Below are 21,038 nucleotides of genomic sequence, written 5' to 3'. Positions count from 1 at the left end.
GGCAAGCCATGGGGTTGCAGTTTTTGTTTTAGGATTTGTGGTCAGGTGGATTTTGGCTAGCCATGGGATTATGGGGTTTATAGTAGGATTCATGGTAAGGTGGACTTTAGCTAGCGAAGGGATTGCAGTGTGTGTAGTAGGATTCCTGGTCAGGTGGACTTCGGCTATCCCTGTGATTGCTGTAAGTGTAGTAGGATTCCTGGTCAGTTGGACTTCAGCTAGCTGTGGGATTGCAGTGCTTGAATTAGGATTCCTGGTCAGGTGGACTTCAGCTATCCGTGGGATTCGTGCAGTAGGATTCCAGGTCAGTTAGACTACGATTAGCCATGGGATTGCAGTGCTTGTAGTAGCATTCCTGGTCAGGTGGACTTCAGCTAGCCGTGGGATTTCAGTGCTTGTAGTAGGATCCCTGGTCATGCAGACTTTGGCTAGCCGTGGGATTGCAGTGCTTGTAGTAGGATTCCTGGTCAGGTGGACTATGGCTAGCCATGGGATTGCAGTGCGTGTAGTAAGATTCCCGGTCAGTTGGACTACTGCTAGCCGTGGGATTGCAGTGCGTTTAGTGGGATTCCTGTTCATATAGACTTCAGCTAGCCATGGGATTGCAGTGCCTGTAGTAGGATTTCTGCTCAGGTGGACTACAGCTAGCCATGGGATTGCAGTGCTTGTAGTAGAATTCCTGTCAGGCGGACTTTGGCTAGCGATGAGATTGCAGTGCTTGTTGTAGGATTCGTGGTTGGGTGGACTTTGGCAAGCCATGGGGTTGCAGTGCTTGTTTTAGGATTTGTGGTCAGGTGGACTTTGGCTAGCCATGGTATTGCAGTGCTTGTAGTAGGATTCCTGGCCAGGTGGACTTCGACTATCCATGGGATTTGTGTAGTAGGATTCCAGGTCAGTTAGACTACGATTAGCCGTGGGATTGCAGTGCTTGTAGTAGGATTCCTGGTCAGGTGGACTTGAGCTAGCCATGGGATTTCAGTGCTTGTAGTAGGATTCCTGGTCAGGTGGACTATGGCTAGCCATGGGATTAATATGTGTGTAATAAGATTCCTGGTCAGTCGCACTACTGCTAGCAGTGGGATTGCAGTGTGTTTAGTAGGATTCCTGTTCATGTAGACTTCGGCTAGCCATGGGATTGCAGTGCGTGTAGTAGGATTCCTGCTCAGGTGGACTACGGCTAGCCATAGGATTGCAGTGCTTGTAGTAGGATTCCTGTCAGGCGGACATTGGCTTGCGATGGGATTGCAGTGCTTGTAGTAGGATTTGTGGTCGAGTGGACTTTTGCAAGCCATGAGGTTGCAGTGCTTGTATTAGGATTTGTGGTCAGGTGGACTTTGGCTAGCCATGGTATTGCAGTGCTTGTAGTAGGATTCCTGTCAGGCAGACTTTGGCTAGCGATGGCATTGCAGTGCTTGTAGTAGGATTCGTGGTCAGGTGGACTTAGGCAAGCCATGAGGTTGCAGTGCTTGTAGTACGATTTGTGGTCGGGTGAACTTTGGCTAGCCATGGGGTTGCAGTGCTTGTAGTAGGATGTGTGGTCAGGTGGACTTTGGCTAACCATGGGGTTGCAGTGCTTATAATAGGATTCCTGGTCAGGTGGACTTTGGCTAGCGATGGGATTGCAGTGCGTTTAGTAGGATTCCTGTCAGGCGGACTTTGGCTAGCTATGGGATTGCATTGCGTGTAGTAGGATTCCTGTCAAGCGGACTTTGGCTAGCCATGGGATTGCAGTGCGTGTAGTAAGATTCCCGGTAAGGTGGGCTTGGCTAGCCATTGGATTGCAGTGCTTGTAGTAGGATTCACGGTAAGGCAAACTTTGGCTAGCGATGGGATTGCAGTGCTTATAGTAGGATTCCTGGTCAGTTGGACAATGGCTAGCCAAGGAATTGCAGTGCTTGCAGTAGGATTCCTGTTCAGGCGAACTGCGGCTAGCAATGGGATTGCAGTTCTTGCAGTAGGATTCCTGTCAGGTGGACTTTGGCTAGCAAAGGGATTGCAGTGCGTGTAGTAGGATTCCTGGTCAGGTGGACTTCGGCTGTCCCTGTGATTGCTGTAAGTGTAGTAGGATTCCTGGTCAGTTGGACTTCAGCTACCTGTGGGATTGCAGTGCTCATAGTAAAATTCCTGGTCAGGTGGACTTTGGCTATCTGTAGGATTGCAGTACTCTTAGTAGGATTCCTGGTCAGGTGGAATTCGGTTAGCCATGGGATTGCAGTGCTTGTAGTAGGATTCCTGGTCAGGTGGACTTCGCTATCTGTGGAATTCGTGTAGTAGGATTTCAGGTCAGTTAGACTACGATTAGCCGTGGGATTGCAGTGCTTGTAGCAGGATTCCTGGTCAGGTGGACTTCAGATAGCCGTGGGATTGCAGTGCTTGTAGTAGGATTCCTGGTCAAGTGGACTATGGCTAGCCATGGGATTGCAGTGCGTGTAGTAAGATTCCTGGTCAGTTGGACTACTGCTAGCCGTGGGATTGCAGTGCATTTAGTAGGATTCCTGTTCATGTAGACTTCGGCTAGCCATGGGATTGCAGTACGTGTAGTAGAAATTCTGCTCAGGTGGACTACGGCTAGCCATGAGATTGCAGTGCTTGTAGTATGATTCCTGTCAGGCGAACTTTGGCTAGCGATGGGATTGCAGTGCTTGTAGTAGGATTCCTGTCAGGCGGACTTTGGCTAGCGATGGGATTGCAGTGTTTGTAGTAAGGTTCCTGGTCAGGTGGGCTTCAACTAGCCATTGAATTGCAGTGCTTGTAGTAGGATTCCTGTCAAGCGGCCTTTGGCTAGCTATGGGATTGCAGTGCCTGTAGTAGGATTCCTGTCAGGTGGAATTTGGCTAGTGATGGGTTTGCTGTGCTTGTAGTTGGGTTCCTGTCAGGCAGACTTTGGCTAGCCATAGGATTGCAGTGCTTGTAGTGGGATTCCTGTCAGGCGGACTTTGGCTAGCAATGAGAATGCAGTGCGTGTAGTAGGATTCCTGGTCAGATGCACTTCAGCTAGCCATGGAATTTCAGTGCTTATAGTAGGATATCTGGTCAGTAGGACTACGGCTAGCGGTGGGATTGCAGTGCGTGTAGTAGGATTCCTGTTCATGTGGACTTTGACTAGCCACTGAATTGCAATGCGTGTAGTAGGATTCGTTGTAAGGTGGGCTTGAGCTAGCCATTGAATTGCAGTGCTTCAAGTAGGATTCCCGTAATGCGGCCTTTGGCTAGCGATGGGATTGCAGTGCTCGTAGTAGGATTCCTGTAAGGCGGACTTGGCTAACAATGGGATTACAGTGCTTATAGTAGGATTCCTGGTCAGTTGGACAACGGCTAGCCAAGGAATTGCAGTGCTTGTAGTAGGATTCCTGTTCAGGCAAACTGGGGCTAGCCATGGGATTGCAGTTCTTGCAGTAGGATTCCTGTCAGGTGGACTTTAGCTAGCGAAGGGATTGCAGTGTGTGTAGTAGGATTCCTGGTCAGGTGGACTTCGGCTATCCCTGTGATTGCTGTAAGTGTAGTAGGATTCCTGGTCAGTTGGACTTCAGCTAGCTGTGGGATTGCAGTGCTTGTATTAGGATTCCTGGTCAGGTGGACTTCAGCTATCCGTGGGATTCGTGCAGTAGGATTCCAGGTCAGTTAGACTACGATTAGCCGTGGGATTGCAGTGCTTGTAGTAGCATTCCTGGTCAGGTGGACTTCAGCTAGCCGTGGGATTTCAGTGCTTGTAGTAGGATCCCTGGTCATGCAGACTTTGGCTAGCCGTGGGATTGCAGTGCTTGTAGTAGGATTCCTGGTCAGGTGGACTATGGCTAGCCATGGGATTGCAGTGCGTGTAGTAAGATTCCCGGTCAGTTGGACTACTGCTAGCCGTGGGATTGCAGTGCGTTTAGTGGGATTCCTGTTCATATAGACTTCAGCTAGCCATGGGATTGCAGTGCTTGTAGTAGAATTCCTGTCAGGCGGACTTTGGCTTTCGATGGGATTGCAGTGCTTGTTGTAGGATTCGTGATCGGGTGGACGTTGGCAAGCCATGGGGTTCAAGTGCTTGTAGTAGGATTCATGGTCAGGTGGACTTTGGCTAGCCATGGTATTGCAGTGCTTGTAGTAGGATTCCTGTCAGGCGGACTTTGGCTAGCCATGGGATTGCAGTGCGAGTAGTAAGATTCCTGGTCAGGTGGGCTTGAGCTATCCATGGGATTGCAGTGTGTGTAGTAGGATAGCTGGTCAGTAGAAATACGGCTAGCGAAGGGATTGCAGTGTGTGTAGTAGGATTCCTGGTCAGGTGGACTTCGGCTATCCCTGTGATTGCTGTAAGTGTAGTAGGATTCCTGGTCAGGCAGAATTCGGCTAGCCATGGGATTGCAGTGCTTGTAATAGGATTCCTGGTCAGGTGGACTTCGACTATCCATGGGATTTGTGTAGTAGGATTCCAGGTCAGTTAGACTACGATTAGCCGTGGGATTGCAGTGCTTGTAGTAGGATTCCTGGTCAGGTGGACTTCAGCTAGCCGTGGGATTTCAGTGCTTGTAGTAGGATCCCTGGTCATGCAGACTTTGGCTAGCCGTGGGATTGCAGTGCTTGTAGTAGGATTCCTGGTCAGGTGGACTATGGCTAGCCATGGGATTGCAGTGCGTGTAGTAAGATTCCCGGTCAGTTGGACTACTGCTAGCCATGGGATTGCAGTGCGTTTAGTGGGATTCCTGTTCACATAGTCTTCAGCTAGCCATGGGATTGCAGTGCCTGTAGTAGGATTTCTGCTCAGGCGGACTTTGGCTAGCGATGAGATTGCAGTGCTTGTTGTAGGATTCGTGGTCGGGTGGACTTTGGCAAGCCATGGGGTTGCAGTGCTTGTTTTAGGATTTGTGGTCAGGTGGACTTTGGCTAGCCATGGGGTTGTGGTGCTTATAGTAGGATTCGTGGTCAGGTGGACTTTGGCTAGCCATGGTATTGCAGTGCTTGTAGTAGGATTCCTGTCAGGCGGACCTTGGCTAGCGATGGCATTGCAGTGCTTGTAGTAGGATTCGTGGTCAGGTGGACTTTGGCTAGCCATGGGATTGCAGTGCGTGTAGTAAGGTTCCTGGTCAGTTGGACTACTGATAGCCGTGGTATTGCAGTGCGTTTAGTAGGATTCCTGTTCATGTAGACTTCGACTAGCCATGGGATTGCAGTGCGTGTAGTAGGATTTCTGCTCAGATGGATTACGGCTAGCCTTGGGATTGCAGTGCTTGTAGTAGGATTCCTGTCAGGCGGACTTTGGCTAGCAATGGGATTGCAGTGCTTGTAGTAGGATTCGTGGTCGGATGGACTTTGGCAAGCCATGGGGTTGCAGGGCTTGTATTAGGATTTGTGGTCAGGTGGACTTTGGCTAGCCATGGGATTGTGGGGCCTATAGTAGGATTCATGGTAAGGTGGACTTTGGCTAGCCATGGTATTGCAGTGCTTGTAGTAGGATTCCTGTCAGGCGGACTTTTGCTAGCGATGGCATTGCAGTGCTTGTAGTAGGATTCGTGGTCAGGTGGTCTTTGGCAAGCCATGAGGTTGCAGTGCTTGTATTACGATTTGTGATCAGGTGAACTTTGGCCAGCCATTGGTTTGCAGTGCTTATAGTAGGATGTGTGGTCAGGTGGACTTTGGCTAGCCATGGGGTTGCAGTGCTTATACTAGGATTCCTGGTCAGGTGGACTTTGGCTAGCGATGGGATTGCAGTGCGTGTAGTAGGATTCCTGTCAGGCGGACTTTGGCTAGCTATGGGATTGCAGTGCGTGTAGTAGGATTCCTGTCAGGCGGACTTTGGCTAGCCATGGGATTGCAGTGCGTGTAGTAAGATTCCTGGTAAGGTGGGCTTGAGCTAGCCATTGGATTGCAGTGCTTGTAGTATGATTCCCATCAGGCGGCCTTTGGCTAGCGATGGGATTGCAGTGCGTGTAATAGGATTCCTGGTCAGGTGGACTTCGGCTGTCGCTGTGATTGCTGTGAGTGTAGTGCGATTGCTGGTCAGTTGGACTTCAGCTAGCCGTGGGATTGCAGTGCTTGTAGAAGAATTCCTGGTCAGGCGGACTTTGGCTATCTGTAGGGTTGCAGTACTCTTAGTAGGATTCCTGGTCAGACGGAAATCGGCTAGCCATGGGATTGCAGTGCTTGTAGTAGGATTCCTGGTCAGGTGGACTTCGGCTATCCGCGGGATTCGCGTAGTAGGATTCCAGGTCAGTTAGACTACGATTAGCCGTGGAATTACAGTGCTTGTAGTAGGATTCCTGGTCAGGTGGACTTCACTTAGCCGTGGGATTTCAGTGCTTGTAGTAGGATTCCTGGTCATGCAGACTTTGCCTAGCTGTGGGATTGCAGTGCTTGTAGTAGGATTCCTGGTCCGGTGGACTATGGCTAGCCATGGGATTGCAGTGCGTGTAGTAAGATTCCTGGTCAGTTGGACTACTGCTAGCTGTGGTATTGCAGTGCGTTTAGTAGGATTCCTGTTCATGTAGACTTCGGCTAGCCATGGGATTGCAGTGCGTGTAGTAGGATTTCTGCTCAGGTGGACTACAGCTAGCCATGGGATTGCAGTGCTTGTAGTAGGATTCCTGTCAGGCGGACTTTGGCTAGCGATGAGATTGCACTGCTTGTTGTAGGATTCGTGGTCGGGTGGACTTTGGTAAGCCATGGGGTTGCAGTGCTTGTATTAGGATTTGTGGTCAGGTGGACTTTGGCTAGACATAGGGTTGTGGTGCTTATAGTAGGATTCATGGTCAGGTGGGCTTTGGCTAGCCATGGTATTGCAGTGCTTGTAGTAGGATTCCTGTCAGGCGGACTTTGGCTAGCGATGGCATTGCAGTGCTTGTAGTAGGATTCGTGGTCAGGTGGACTTTGGCTAGCCATGGGATTGCAGTGCGTGTAGTAAGATTCCTGGTCAGTTGGACTACTGATAGCCGTGGTATTGCAGTGCGTTTAGTAGGATTCCTGTTCGTGTAGACTTCGACTAACCATGGGATTGCAGCGCGTGTAGTAGGATTTCTGCTCAGATGGACTACGGCTAGCCATGGGATTGCAGTGCTTGTAGTAGGATTCCTGTCACGCGGACTTTGGCTAGCGATGAGATTGCACTGCTTGTTGTAGGATTCGTGGTCGGGTGGACTTTGGTAAGCCATGGGGTTGCAGTGCTTGTATTAGGATTTGTGGTCAGGTGGACTTTGGCTAGACATAGGGTTGTGGTGCTTATAGTAGGATTCATGGTCAGGTGGGCTTTGGCTAGCCATGGTATTGCAGTGCTTGTAGTAGGATTCCTGTCAGGCGGACTTTGGCTAGCGATGGCATTGCAGTGCTTGTAGTAGGATTCGTGGTCAGGTGGACTTTGGCTAGCCATGGGATTGCAGTGCGTGTAGTAAGATTCCTGGTCAGTTGGACTACTGATAGCCGTGGTATTGCAGTGCGTTTAGTAGAATTCCTGTTTGTGTAGACTTCGACTAACCATGGGATTGCAGCGCGTGTAGTAGGATTTCTGCTCAGATGGACTACGGCTAGCCATGGGATTGCAGTGCTTGTAGTAGGATTCCTGTCACGCGGACTTTGGCTAGCAATGGGATTGCAGTGCTTGTAGTAGGATTCGTGGTCGGGTGGACTTTGGCAAGCCATGGGGTTGCAGTGCTTGTATTAGGATTTGTGGTCAGGTGGATTTTGGCTAGCCATGGGATTATGGGGTTTATAGTAGGATTCATGGTAAGGTGGACTTTGGCTAGCCATGGTATTGCAGTGCTTGTAATAGGATTCCTGTCAGGCGGACTTTTGCTAGCGATGACATTGCAGTGCTGGTAGTAGGATTCGTGGTCAGGTGGTCTTTGGCAAGCCATGAGGTTGCAGTGCTTGTATTACGATTTGTGGTCAGGTGAACTTTGGCCAGCCATGGGTTTGCAGTGCTTATACTAGGATTCCTGGTCAGGTGGACTTTGGCTAGCGATGGGATTGCCGTGCGTGTAGTAGGATTCCTGTCAGGCGGACTTTGGCTAGCTATGGGATTGCAGTGCGTGTAGTAGGGTTTCCTGTCAGGCGGACTTTGGCTAGCAATGGGATTGCAGTGCGTGTAGTAAGATTCCTGGTAAGGTGGGCTTGAGCTAGCCATTGGATTGCAGTGCTTGTAGTATGATTCCCATCAGGCGGCCTTTGGCTAGCGATGGGATTGCGGTGCTTGTAGTAGGATTCCTGTCAGGCGGACTTTGGCTAGTGATGGGTTTGCAGTGCGTGTAGAAGAATTCCTGGTCAGGCGGACTTTGGCTATCTGTAGGGTTGCAGTACTCTTAGTAGGATTCCTGGTCAGACGGAATTCGGCTAGCCATGGGATTGCAGTGCTTGTAGTAGGATTCCTGGTCAGGTGGACTTCGGCTATCCGTGGGATTCGTGAAGTAGGATTCCAGGTCAGTTAGACTACGATTAGCCGTGGAATTACAGTTCTTGTAGTAGGATTCCTGGTCATGCAGACTTTGGCTAGCTGTGGGATTGCAGTGCTTGTAGTAGGATTCCTGGTCATGCAGACTTTGGCTAGCTGTGGGATTGCAGTGCTTGTAGTAGGATTCCTGGTCCGGTGGACTATGGCTAGCCATGGGATTGAAGTGCGTGTAGTAAGATTCCTGGTCAGTTGGACTACTGCTAGCCGTGGTGTTGCAGTGCGTTTAGTAGGATTCCTGTTCATGTAGACTTCGGCTAGCCATGGGATTGCAGTGCGTGTAGTAGGATTTCTGCTCAGGTGAACTACGGGTAGCCATGGGATTGCAGTGCTTGTAGTAGGATTTCTGTCAGGCGGCCTTTGGCTTGCGATGGGATTGCAGTGCTTGTAGTAGGATCCGTGGTCGGGTGGACTTTGGCTAGCCGTGGGGTTGTGGTGCTTATAGTAGGATTCATGGTCAGGTGGACTTTGACTAGCCATGGGGTTGCAGTGGTTATAGTAGGATTCCTGGTCATGTGGACTTTGGCTCGCGATGGGATTGCAGTGCGTGTAGTAGAGTGCGTGTAGTAGGATTCCTGTCAGGCGGACTTTGGCTAGCTATGGCATTGCAGTGCGTGTAGTAGGAGCCCTGTCAGGCGGACTTTGGCTAGCCATGGTATTCCAGTTCGTGTAGTAAGATTCCTGGTAAGGTGGGCTTGAGCTAGCTATTTGATTGCAGTGCTTGTAGTAGGATTCCCGTCAGGCGGCCTTTGGCTAGCGATGGGATTGCAGTGCTTGTAGTAGGATATCTGTCAGGCGGACTTTGGCTAGCTGTGGGATTGCAGTGCTTGTAGTGGGATTCGTGGTCAGGTGGACTTTGGCTTGTGTTGGGATTGCAGTGCTTGTAGTAGGATTCGTGGTCAGGTGGACGTTGGCTAGCCATGGAATTGAAGTGCTTGTAGTAGGATTCGTGGTCAGACGGACATTGGCTAGTGATGGGATTGCAGTGTTTGTAGTAGGATTCATGGTCAGGCGGACTTTGGCCATCCATGGGATTGCAGTGCTTGTAGCTGCTGTTGCTAAATAAATGACCTCAACCTAGCAGCGCAGCTGTGTGGAGTACAACACAATGCAGTATCAAATGGCCTGTCATTTTGGAAAATGTGTGTTCACTTTATTTTCTCCATTCCACCTCTTCAGTGTGCATGCTCAGTTCTATGGTAATGCGGAGTGTTAACTTGAAAAGGAAGAAATCAAGAGAACCACAGACCTCACAGTCACAGGTCAAAGGCACCAGAGCTAGGAACGTCTAGTGCACAAGCATGGAGCACACGGCACAGTGTGGAATGATAAGGCTAAGCAAGGTGCAAAAGACAGACACATACGATGCGATTGACAGGCCAGTGGAAATGCTGCGCAAAGCAGACGGTGGGGTCGCGGGTGAATAAGTGTCCTTGGGCAATGGTGGACTATCTTGGCCCTGCACGTGAAATGTACAGAGTCCTCATTGTGTGAGTCTACTGCCCACCTAGGAGCACCGACGTGTACACAGTGTGGAGAAGTGTGGCTCAATGATTAGAGCAGCAGACCCTGATGCAGAGGTCTAGCCCGGGACCAGGGTTCAATTCCCCGCCTCGGCGGGTCTTGTTCTCATAAATTCCACGGACCTGATAATTCTCGCCTCGGTGCCTATTCCAATCATGGAGTCCCACTCTGCAACTCTGGGCAATAGCTTGCTTAATCTCCACAACGGCCCCCACAACGCTAAGGATGCCTGGGCTCCACCTTGGGGGTGCCCAGGAGTGGACGCCTCACAGGGAAAGCCAGGATGGGTTCCACAGCGGTATTCGTACAAGCGCCTTGAGACCCTTGCGGGTGAGTAGTGCGCTATACAAGTATCAAATTTACATTTACACTGGGGAAAGAAGTGCCCACATGGCCAAATCACAACTCCCAAAAACAACAGTTGATGGACAGAATGCAGAACAATGTCATACATTCACCCCAGTATTGAGATCTGGGCCTAAATCCATCGTTTTTTTGCTCACCATGCCATTCCAGTAGGAACCCAGCCATATGCAAATTAGTCTTGACCATGTGCCTCATGGGAACAGTCCAGCCCGAACTGCCAAGCCAGGTCCTCCCTGGATTGGAAACTAGCATCCTAGGACCGGTTTCTGGTTTTCACCCCTCTTTAGCCAGGATAGCTTCATTCCAGTGGCATGGAGAGCACGGGACCCACGTCTGGGCATACCCGTCCCACTCGGGGTGACAAATGCAAAAACAACAGTTGATGGACAGAATGCAGAACAATCTCATACATTCACCCCAGTACAGAGATCTGGGTCTAAATCCATCGTTTTTTTGCTCACCATGCCATTCCAGTTTGAACTCAGTCATAATCAAATCAGTCTTGACCCTGTGCCTCATGGAAACAGTCCAGCCCGACCTGCCAAGCCAGGTCCTCCCTGGACTGGAAACAAGCATCCTAGGACCAGTTTTGCGGTTTCACCCCTCTTCAGCCAGGATAGCTTGAATCCAGTTGCATGGAGAGCACGGGACCCACGTCTGGGCATACCCGTCCCACTCGGGGTGACAAATGCAAAAACAAGAGTTGCTTGGTTTTGCTTTGTTTGCCCTAAATTGGCAGGGTATGGCCAGACGTGGGTGCCTTGCTCACTTTGCCACTGGATTCCAGCTAGCCTGGCTGATGACGGCTGATTAGCCAGAAACCGGTCCAGGATTCTTGTTTCCGGTCCAGGAAAGACATGGCTTGGCAGTTCGGGCTGAACTGTTCCCATGAGGCACAGGGTCTGACTGATTTGCATATGGCCATGTCTGAACTGGGGTGGCGGAGTGAGCTAAAGAATGATGATGGATTAAACCCAGATCAGTTGACTGGGGGTGAGTGCTTGCAATGTTCAACACTCCGTCCATCATCCCCTTTGGTTTTGCAAATCACAACTCACCCCAGAATGTATAGTGATTCTAACACGTGGCTCGAGCCATTGCCTTTAATCACCTCAAAAAGAGTCTTTATTTGGAGATATCATCACATTTAATTTCAAATTATCTATTTGAACTCTGGGTTTTCAGCTTTGTATTCGTTCTGTTTCTTTGCCTAGCCATTTTGTAGGTAGCGTAGAACTTTACTGTACATCTCACGTTAGTGTATAATGTCCAAGCTCACAAGTGACTGGTTATTCAAAATACTCTGCAAAATGGCAGCCAACTCCTGTTCCCCAGTTCAAATGACAATGAAGGGTGGAGGTAACCAGTGCGCTCGTTTATGCTGCACACCCAGGTATTTACTTTATGCTACTAGTTCTCGGATACACAGGTGTGTTAACAACAACACACCTTATGAAGGAAATTACCCAAATAGGGTCACTCGGGTTACTAAACCACCTCTCGGCCTTCTCTATATTATAGAAGAGTTGGTCAGCCAGTAGAGAATGCAAATAAGCAGTTTATTATTAATCTCTGCAGTGGGGATCCATTCTGGCCTGCATCAGTAATGAAAGCTGAGGGACTGACCCCCACCAGCACAGCATACAATACATATTCATCAGAAGTCCTTCAAACCACGCCCACATGGCAAAGTTACAAACTTGGACAATGAATAAGGGAGTGATTTTAGGGCTGCACCACCATTCTGGAAGGAGTACACATTCTTGGCACGGTCCAAGGTCATTCTGCACAGTCTCTGCTCCTCTAACGTATGAGAAAAACGTCTGCAACAACAAGATGTTGCACCATATTGCAAAATCACTTGGGCCTTTCACAGTTCGAAGCGCTTTTACTAATATACCTAAACCATCATACAAAATGGCTGCTAGCAGTCCAATGCATTACTACTGTATAATCAACATACATTATAGCTGAGTGGGTTGTCTACAAACACAACAACCATCTCTATATTTAGCATTATAAGGCTAATCTAAATAGCGTAACATAAGGGGCATAGCCCTATGATTATTTTTAAACCTACACTTGTCTATGCAGACATGCTTAAATAACTTTATGGAGATGTACATTAAAATCATTACTTAGCATCAGACTACCAAAAGTAAAATCATCATTGAAAGGCACTGTAAACATTCTGGACAGTGCACTGAAGGGAAATGAAACACAATAAATGCAGCTCTAGGCCAGGCAGTGTTGTAGGCAGCAACATGCTCCTCACTGTTTCATTACGCCCGCATAAACCACAGGTATTAAGGTGTGCTTACACGTAAGCTTTACCCTGAGAAAGTCTCTTCTTTCTTATGAGCCAGTTTCCATAAATGCACCCCCCTCAGTAGCTGAGATGCATCCCTCCTCCGTGTCCCCACTGTCAGATCCTGGCATTGGGTGACATGGCCTTCCCATTGCAAGCTTCAATGATTTGGAGCTCTCATCCGCCAACTCTATGCTCAGAAGCCTCCTTGTTTAACATCTTATCCCTCTGTCAGGATGCTAATCCCCTGCAGCGCCAAGAGACTTCTTTGGAGTCGTCGTTGCACTATATAATTTGCCATAAATAAATACATTAATATACATCTTGTAAATTACGTTTTGAGCCGATTTGATTTCACTGGAAACTGCTCTGCTGCATCACATACCTTACATACTGGTGACATTCTGATGTAATAACAAGGTATTTTAATAGCTGTGCTTTTGTTCATATTTAACCAGTTGCTAGCACCTGACATTCTCACATGTAATGCCTTCGTGAGCTGTTCTTTCCGTCTACCTCAATGACTCACTCTTTGTGTCTCCAGCAAGGTAAAACCGCCCTCACCGTGGCCTCCAGAAGCAACCACACCCTCATCGTAGACATGATTATCAAGGCCCAGAGGTACTACGCCTGGCGAAAGGTAAGAAACGACACTGCCTCTGAACATGGTCTGTCATTGATGCTTAGTAAAGCGCACAATAACCAATGGTTTCTTGGTGCTAAGATTAGCTGGGGCTAACATAAGGTAAGGTAATAGGAAACTCACCTGTATCAGCAGTGATATGCTTGTCTAAATAACCATGTTTTTAGATTGTTTTCTCAAGAACCTAAACTCGATTTCATGTCGCAGGTGGTCTGGAAGAGGGTTCCACAGAGGCAGTTCCTGTCGAGCATAGCTCCTATCTCCCTTCATTTCTTCGATGACCCAAAGGGATAATTGGGGAATTAGAATGGCCATGGCCTCCTATTGCCATCTAATTGAAACTTCCAACATACAGCAACCCTTCAGAGAATAACCCAGTTTTGCTTTTTTCCAAATAAATTAAGTTCTGAGTTGGTAGTTTTGTGGCTGATTCACAAAGACATGGAAGAGTAGGTAAAAGAGAATGCCTGTTGTACTATTTCCTGTACTTGTACATTTCTTTATGAGTGGGTCCCTATATGTTTTAGAAGAAATGTGTTCCTAATCTAGTAATATTTTGTTTTAAATTCCTGGTAACAAAACAAAAAGTGTATTGCATGGGATTGGTGCATGGATATACAAGTCAGGCTTCAGGAAGGAGCACACTTTTCAGTGAAGCCACACATGATCTTCAGCAGCCCTTGTAAAACAGTTTGAGGCCAAACCTGTATTCTTTACACCCTACAGTACTTGTAATTTCCATTGACAAACAATGGGGGCATGCCTAACCAAAACTACACTTATTGATTATGTTTGGTGCTGGTTTGCCTCCAAAATATTGATGCTTGACAGCTGCGTGAGTGTTGCTCAAGTCCTGGCCAGCCAGATGCTGTTTGTTATTTGCCGGAACTGTAGGCCCTGAGCACATAGGCACACATTTCTTAGGGTGTCCAACTTGTTGTTCTTACTCTTTTATTATCATGCTTTAAGGCTCTTACACAACATGCCAAAAGGCCCCCACATTTCTTGAATCTTTACAGATTTGACATATAGCCCTCTACATGTTGATTATTTAGATTAAAAAAGACTGCTCTTGTGGCAGGCCAATGAAAGGAGGCCACTGGCCCTGTGCCAAAGTTATTTGTATTTCAGTTCCATCATCTTGGGTTCTGTATATGCTCATAGGTTTATGCCCAAATTGGAGCAATTGGTATTGATGATTACCAAGTGCACACCTGGCAAACAAGGGCATAGCTGTCAGTGGTGCAGCCGGTTGCAGTGGTACCCGGGCCCAAAGGATAGAGGGGGTATAGCCTGTCCGGACCAGTTGCAGTTAGATCACAAGTAATTGGCTTCGACTGAGTGAAACAGGGTCTGGCAGGGCCCTTGAACTGTATACTCTTAGTGGTGTGGGATCAGGATGCAGGGTTTAGGGAGAAGAGGACAGAGGATAAGAGAGCAATGAAGAAGAGTAAATGAATAAAACAAAAGGGAAGGGTGAAAGACCAAAAGGTGAGGGAAAAGTGACGTGAGAGAAGAAAACTAAAACAAGTAAATGAGAAAGGGGCCACAAATAAAAATGTCAGGGGAAGAACAGTATGGTGGAAATGAAAGCTAGAGAGAGCAGCGGAAACAATATTTATATGTAAGAGAAAGGGGGGAAGGAGCTAGAGAGAACAGGTTGATGAATAGGAGGTTGGAGGACAGAAGGTGCATAATGAGAGTGGATAATGGAGAACTGGGAAAGAGAGGAAAGGTGAAAAGAAAGAGAAGAGAGGATTGAAGGGAAGCAAGGGGAGAAAAAGTAAGAGAAAGCGAGGAACAAGATAATGACGAGTGAGAGGCAAGAGGGGACGAGGGTAAGGCAGAGGAAGCAATATGAAGGAGAGAGGGTGAAAGGAGGACAGAGTTAAAGGAGGGATGGAAAGAAGGCTAGAGGGCAAGACAGATAGAATAAGGAAAGTGGAGGCCTTTAGATAGGTTTTGCGACACCTGGGTCCACCCCAATTATGTCTCTCTTTTATTACAATCCCAGGGTACAGATGGCCCATTTTCAGTTCTTGCATTAGCGCCCATTGTGCCCATGAATGCCATTGCTGATGAGTGAGCATGTGGCTGTTGCAAAATGAGTTTCACTCATTTAATACACTCAGTTTTCTTGCTTTTTGGATTACCCGGCTTTGGACTTTTTACTGTGGGTGATTCTCACTACCTGTGTCTCATCCACGGTAATCACATCTCAAATGGACTGCGCACGTTTTTTTGCCAGTGTCCACCTTTTAAGATAAGGCCACTGTGACAACACGAACAGCCCTCACACATGTACATATATGTTCATATGTAACCAGCCAAGTGCTCCTTACCCTGGCTTTGTCTCAGTGGCCTTACCTTAAAAGGCGGACAGTGGCATGTATGCACATGTGTGAAGGCTGTGCATGTGAGAATACTGTTGTGCACAGCCTGGTAAATGTACACAGGTAGCCTGATGCAGAAGGTACTCTGCAGAATTAGACATTGATCTGGGATAGGCCTTAAAATGTTAGTGTACACTTATAGGGAAAGTCAGTGTAGTTTACTGTTTTGTCTGCAGTGATACTTTATACTACACATAGAGGGAAAACTGCCATAGAGTGCAGTTTCATTTCCCTTTGGCTTACAAAGTCCAGTGACATATCAAAATGAGATGGAACATCTGTTTCTGACACTTACTTTCCACACTGTACCAGGGCTGGGGACATCCCAGGCCCACTGAACAAAGGAGGAAGCCCAGACAACTGTAGCCAACAACAGAGGGGGCTCCTCGTTGAAGTTCTGGTGGGAAAGGCCCCGGTAGTGATGCCAGCAGGGGGCAGAGCTTAGAACCCAGGAGCAGATGTGACCAGTGAATCTTGGCTGACAGCATCTGTGCAGGAGGATTGGGACATGGGTGGAGAGGTGATGTGGCATCCTCAGATTGGCCAGGGGTGTCTGGCTTCTAGAACCTTCCACCTCCACCTCTAAAAACTCTTGCAAAAGGGAGAGAAAGGGCTGGTGCTGGTGCTTTTGTTCTTTCGCTGCTGGACCCGGACTGTGAAAGCATGGCTAACTGCAAGGAAAAAAACCCTGATGCCCAAAAGCACCAAGGACTCTGCCCCAGTTGACTCGATTACTAGTGCGTCTCTCGAATGAGCCAGTGAGGCTGGCCCCCTTAGACCTCCTGAGGACTCATTGGGGTAAAGATCCGGACTTTTGCGTCTAGAGACAAAGACCTAGAGGAAAGCTGGTGCAGGGAGCAAGTTGAACCAGCCCCATCAAGGTACTGCACTGTTCAGCCCAGGAAGCATGCTGGAACTGCACATGGTAGATACAGATCGCCATCAGGAATAAAATGAGCCCCCGATAGTTTGAATCAGCCCAACGGAGCCAGAGTTATGGCCATTTTCAGATTGGTGAACTTTGACCCCAGAGGAGCAAGCCCAGGGGTGGGTTGGGGCTCAGGTGTCAGAGCGGGCTTAATTTATTTAATTCCACCAGGAAGGGAGCGTACAGTGTGGCCCCCTCCTGTCATCTTTAAGTACCCCCAGAGGCCCCCACCTCCCTGGGGGCCAATGCAGCAACGATATGGCCCAGAAGGCTGAGATGCAGTCTTTGGGGCCTGATATTCCGAGCCAGGATGCAGAAGGGGAAGCTCCATCACGGCCCCCAATGGAGGTGGTCGTGCCCCCCTCCTCATGCCCTTATCTGGGGTGAGGAGTGGGCAGCCACCACCGTAGCAAACACCCTGCCCACAGGAGCAGGTAGGGGAGAGGAGCTGCCGCTGCAACACAGGAGGATACTGCTCCAGTGGAGATGTGGTAGGGGCAGCCAGGGGTGGGCTCCCTGAGCTTCCCTGAGCAAATGGAGGCATGTAGGTTGCCCAGGTGGGACCAAGTACCCCCAAAAGGGAAGAAGAATAACAAAGGATAAAGCTATGTGACTCTCCCCAGCACAGCGGGAGAGCCGCTTATGAAATAATCACTGATCCAGGCTGGAGCGCCCCATGAAGCCATGTGGGACTGGTTAATTTGTGTATTTTGTTTTGCCTTGTGGTGGCCCTTGGAGCACATGGTCACCACCAATGAATCTGAAAAATGTTGTGGGGGGCTGTAGGAGTTACAGCAACGTCCAGAAGAAATGTTTGTAGAACTGACCCTATGTTTTAGGGGTCAAAGAATCCATGGCCCTCTGGGATTATCACATACTTTTTCAAAGCATTCCCAAAGCTGGAGCTTTTGTTTTACAGCTGGGAGGTAACACCCTCTAGGGGCTGGTCCTGTGTCTGCGTTAAATGTGTCCTGAAGGTGTATAAGAAAGAAACATGGAGTGAAGTGCTTTCTAGGGGCTAGATCTATGGCTACATTTTATGTGGTCAGAAAGTAGCACCCTCCAGGGGCTCTTTTTTATGGTTGCATACCTGAAAGTATATAAAAAGCGCACATGATTTGCTTTATTAATATTTATTGCATTTACACATGGTTATTGTTGATTATTGCACTTACACACAAAATGATGGTGTTTTTAACATGTGGTTTGTTGCTCTTGTAATATGGTGAACTCTTAATAAAGCCAATAGGGCTTTTTTTTTATCTAAGTTAAAACCCGCTTTTATTGTAATGTGTTGTCAATAGGTGGGGAGCACTAAGGTTTTAGGGGTAAAATGTGATTTTTCAATGTCATCTGTGGTATTTTCAATCTTCCTTATATATGTATTTCTAAATTAATGCATAGTATTTAGTGGTGTGTGTGTAACAAATGTACTTATCCTTTTTTCTAAAAGAAGAAGCACTGACTGGACAATCGTTTATTGAGTGTTATTATTGTGTGCCAGCAAATGATGATTCCTAGCCCACATCAGCTCCCCTGAGCAGGCTTTATACTGCTGTGTTTCACTACCCTGAGAGAGTCAAGCGCTACAGTGGGGTGTTTGGTTCCCAGTAAGGGGAAATTGTTGGCCTATTACTTGTGCAGGCCTTGTCCTGCGCAACTAATAACCAATTTCCTACAGTGGTGTTGTGCAAAATAGTGGGGCGGGGGTGGGGGGGAGTAATGGTGGCTGAGGAGGAGCTTCTTGAAGAGGCATATTTTTGTCTCTGTTAGAAAATCTAAGAATGATGGAGCAAATCTCATGGGTGGTATAGTTTGTTTCAACCCCTGATGCTCGGTTTGGTAAGACTTTTCTCAATGTCTTTTCCTTTTTGCAGTTCCTTATTTCCTTTCTGGTGATGTCTTTGCTTATTGTGTTTCATGATGAGTTTTCCTGCCCAGTGGACAGAGAGGTGCACTAGTCTTAATTGCTTTGTAGACAATACAGCAGGTCTTAAAGATTAATCCAGCCTCGTGGGAACTAGCAGTGTTGTCCCTCAGTGAGGGGACGATGTTTAGCACTTCTTTAGTCCTTTGTTGAATCATGCAACAGCATTCAAGATGGGCCTCAGCTGCCTTAAATTGGATGAAGACATATGCATCAAAACATCTAGAGAGCAGTGTTGTGGCAGAGAGAAAAGGAGCAGATTGGTTAACATCTACCTATTGAACGCCGACAAGGAAGAGCGAGGAGATTTGGACTTCTTCTTGTTTGGAATCTGCGAAGCTGGCTTCAATATGTGTAATGCAATTCTCTGTGCCCAAAATCCATGTTGGGATGCAAAGATAGAGCGATTAGTTTGACCATGAGAGAAGTTCCTTTTAATGAAGGTTAATCAAGCACAGACATGTTCAAGAGGTTCTAAGCCCTCCTAGTATGCAGATCTTCCCTTTACTGTTCGTCAAGCATTAGACTTGTGCTGCTCTGACGACATGGAGTGGCCCTGCCTGCCACTGCCTCAAGCTGCTGAGAACTGTGTTCATTCAGACTTGGAGACAGGGGAGTTAGGAAACCAGAGTGAGTGTGCATGCAGTGTATGTCATTGTTAAACAATATGTACGCCACACTATAAAATATTAACACGTGTGCACACTACACCTCCCCAAATATGAAGCCTCCCCAAGCCTGATGGTATTGGTGTGTAATGCATACTGGTGTGGGTATGTGCAGCTCATCTTCAGTGAGACCGCTGGCTCACTGCAGCCAATTCACAAAGGTGTTTGCTGAGTGGCTGAGGTACTACGGGTACACATACTCACAAATACCTATGTGAATTAGCCCTAGAATGTCGAACTCCCTACTGGTAAAAGTGCAGCGAGGAAACATCCTTTTCTGTTTGCACTACTTGTTTATGTGTTTTCCCTGAATATTCACATTTCAGATGCTTCGAGGCCAATTCACGAAGGCGTTAATAGTGCGTGAAGAAGTGCTATAGGAGTACTACTTAACAGTAACAGTAATACATTTGTGAATTGCCCCATTTTGTTTTTATCCTATTCTGGCTTTAAATAAAGGGGTTTATTTACAAGCCCCTTGCCCCACCTGTACGTCACTTTTCCCATGTTAAAAATGACGCAAAAGTGGCGCAAGGGGCTTGTAAATATGCCCCAAAGTGTTACAAATAAGGTCCCAATATGGCTTCTATTTATAGCAAGTGCAGTAGGAGTACATGCTTTGACTTAAAGTAGCTAATGTGGACTGCACTTAAGTGTTGGGGGAAAGGGAGAAATGTCTAAAATTCTGTTTGAATTTCTTTATCATTTAGAATCGTGTCACTACTGGGCAAGAAGTGTATGAAGATGTCCTCTCATTTAAGCAAGATCACTCTGCGCAAACCAGCCTCATCCGTTCAGCGCTTTGGAATCTGTCTTACCATCACTTCAAGCCACATGAGTGGAAGAAGTTGGCACACGTGTGGGAGTTCACGGAGGACCAGATTAAAGCTATAGAAGACCAGTGGACAGGTAAAACCACATATTTTACAAAGTGGCTGTAAACGAAGGAAGACCTTTAGGTTTGACTAAGATGTGTATGCAAACAACATAGTACCATTTACCGATGTTTATATGCACCTGGCTGCACAGGGCCCAATTCTGAAAGCATCTTTTCGTGACTAAATATAACTTACTCCTGAAAACTCATAGTGCTGAAAGAGTGCTCATAAAATCTTTTCATGACTAGATACGACTTACATTTATGTAACAAATGGGGGAGTGAAGAGGTAGTGTCGTACACGTACACTCAGGTGGATATGTCCTCCTCTAATAATCTGTAATTAAATCTAAAAGATCCACCACAAGGGTCTAACTGCGTTCAGGGAAGTGTGATTCTCATCCCAGGTGTGGATGCACACAGTGTTTGCTTAAATACCCCTCACACACCAAAAGGGCCCTTGGTGTCATGCTTCATCATAGGGGTCTTCCCGCCACGCTGCAGGACGGGGCGTGCTACGACCTATGACTACGTGGGAGCTCTGTTTTGACAATACTATGTGTAGTGATGGGTTAGTGAGAGGAAGGGTCTGGAGTGAATATGGGAAGGTGAATTAAAAAGGACCTGGCCTCATGGACTTAAAAAACTTTAATAGGTCGTCGAGGCTGGACATGTTAAAAAGGTGGTGCAGAGTTTTCCTGCCTATAATGTGCGGTTACTCCTATAAAGTCAACATGTTTTGAAGCAAAGGCTGCTTCATCAGGACTGAAAAGATCCCCTCAGTACTCACTATGTTGAAAATTCCAAATTGGTGTGCTATATACAAAAGTGGAAAAAATTAGAAAAATACATGGATTTCATGCACTTAATACGATCCCTAATAGTACCTTTAATGTGTTAATCTGGAAGAGAAAGTACAATTAATATCGCTTTCCCATGCGCAAACACTCAAAATCTGCGAAAAGACAATGGTTAAAAAAGTGAAAAT

The 21,038-nt window shown here is 47.5% G+C and overlaps 1 protein-coding gene across 1 annotated transcript in view; it reads left to right on the top strand.

The window, feature by feature from the left end:
- The window catches only part of ANKDD1B (ankyrin repeat and death domain containing 1B), a 718,121-nt gene that overhangs the window by 503,379 nt on the left and 193,704 nt on the right, over nt 1-21,038 (top strand). Inside the window, exons 13-14 of the mRNA XM_085632291.1 lie at nt 13,159-13,254; nt 19,884-20,082. Coding sequence (XP_085488417.1) covers nt 13,159-13,254; nt 19,884-20,082 — 295 coding nt within the window. The remainder of the gene's footprint in view (nt 1-13,158; nt 13,255-19,883; nt 20,083-21,038) is intronic.

This window comes from Triturus cristatus, chromosome 2_1, assembly GCF_964204655.1.
Source record: "Triturus cristatus chromosome 2_1, aTriCri1.1, whole genome shotgun sequence".
Classification (NCBI taxonomy): Eukaryota; Metazoa; Chordata; class Amphibia; order Caudata; family Salamandridae; genus Triturus; species Triturus cristatus.
The sequence above is the reverse complement of the archived record's forward strand: the minus strand, read 5'-3'. Positions and strand labels throughout refer to the sequence as shown.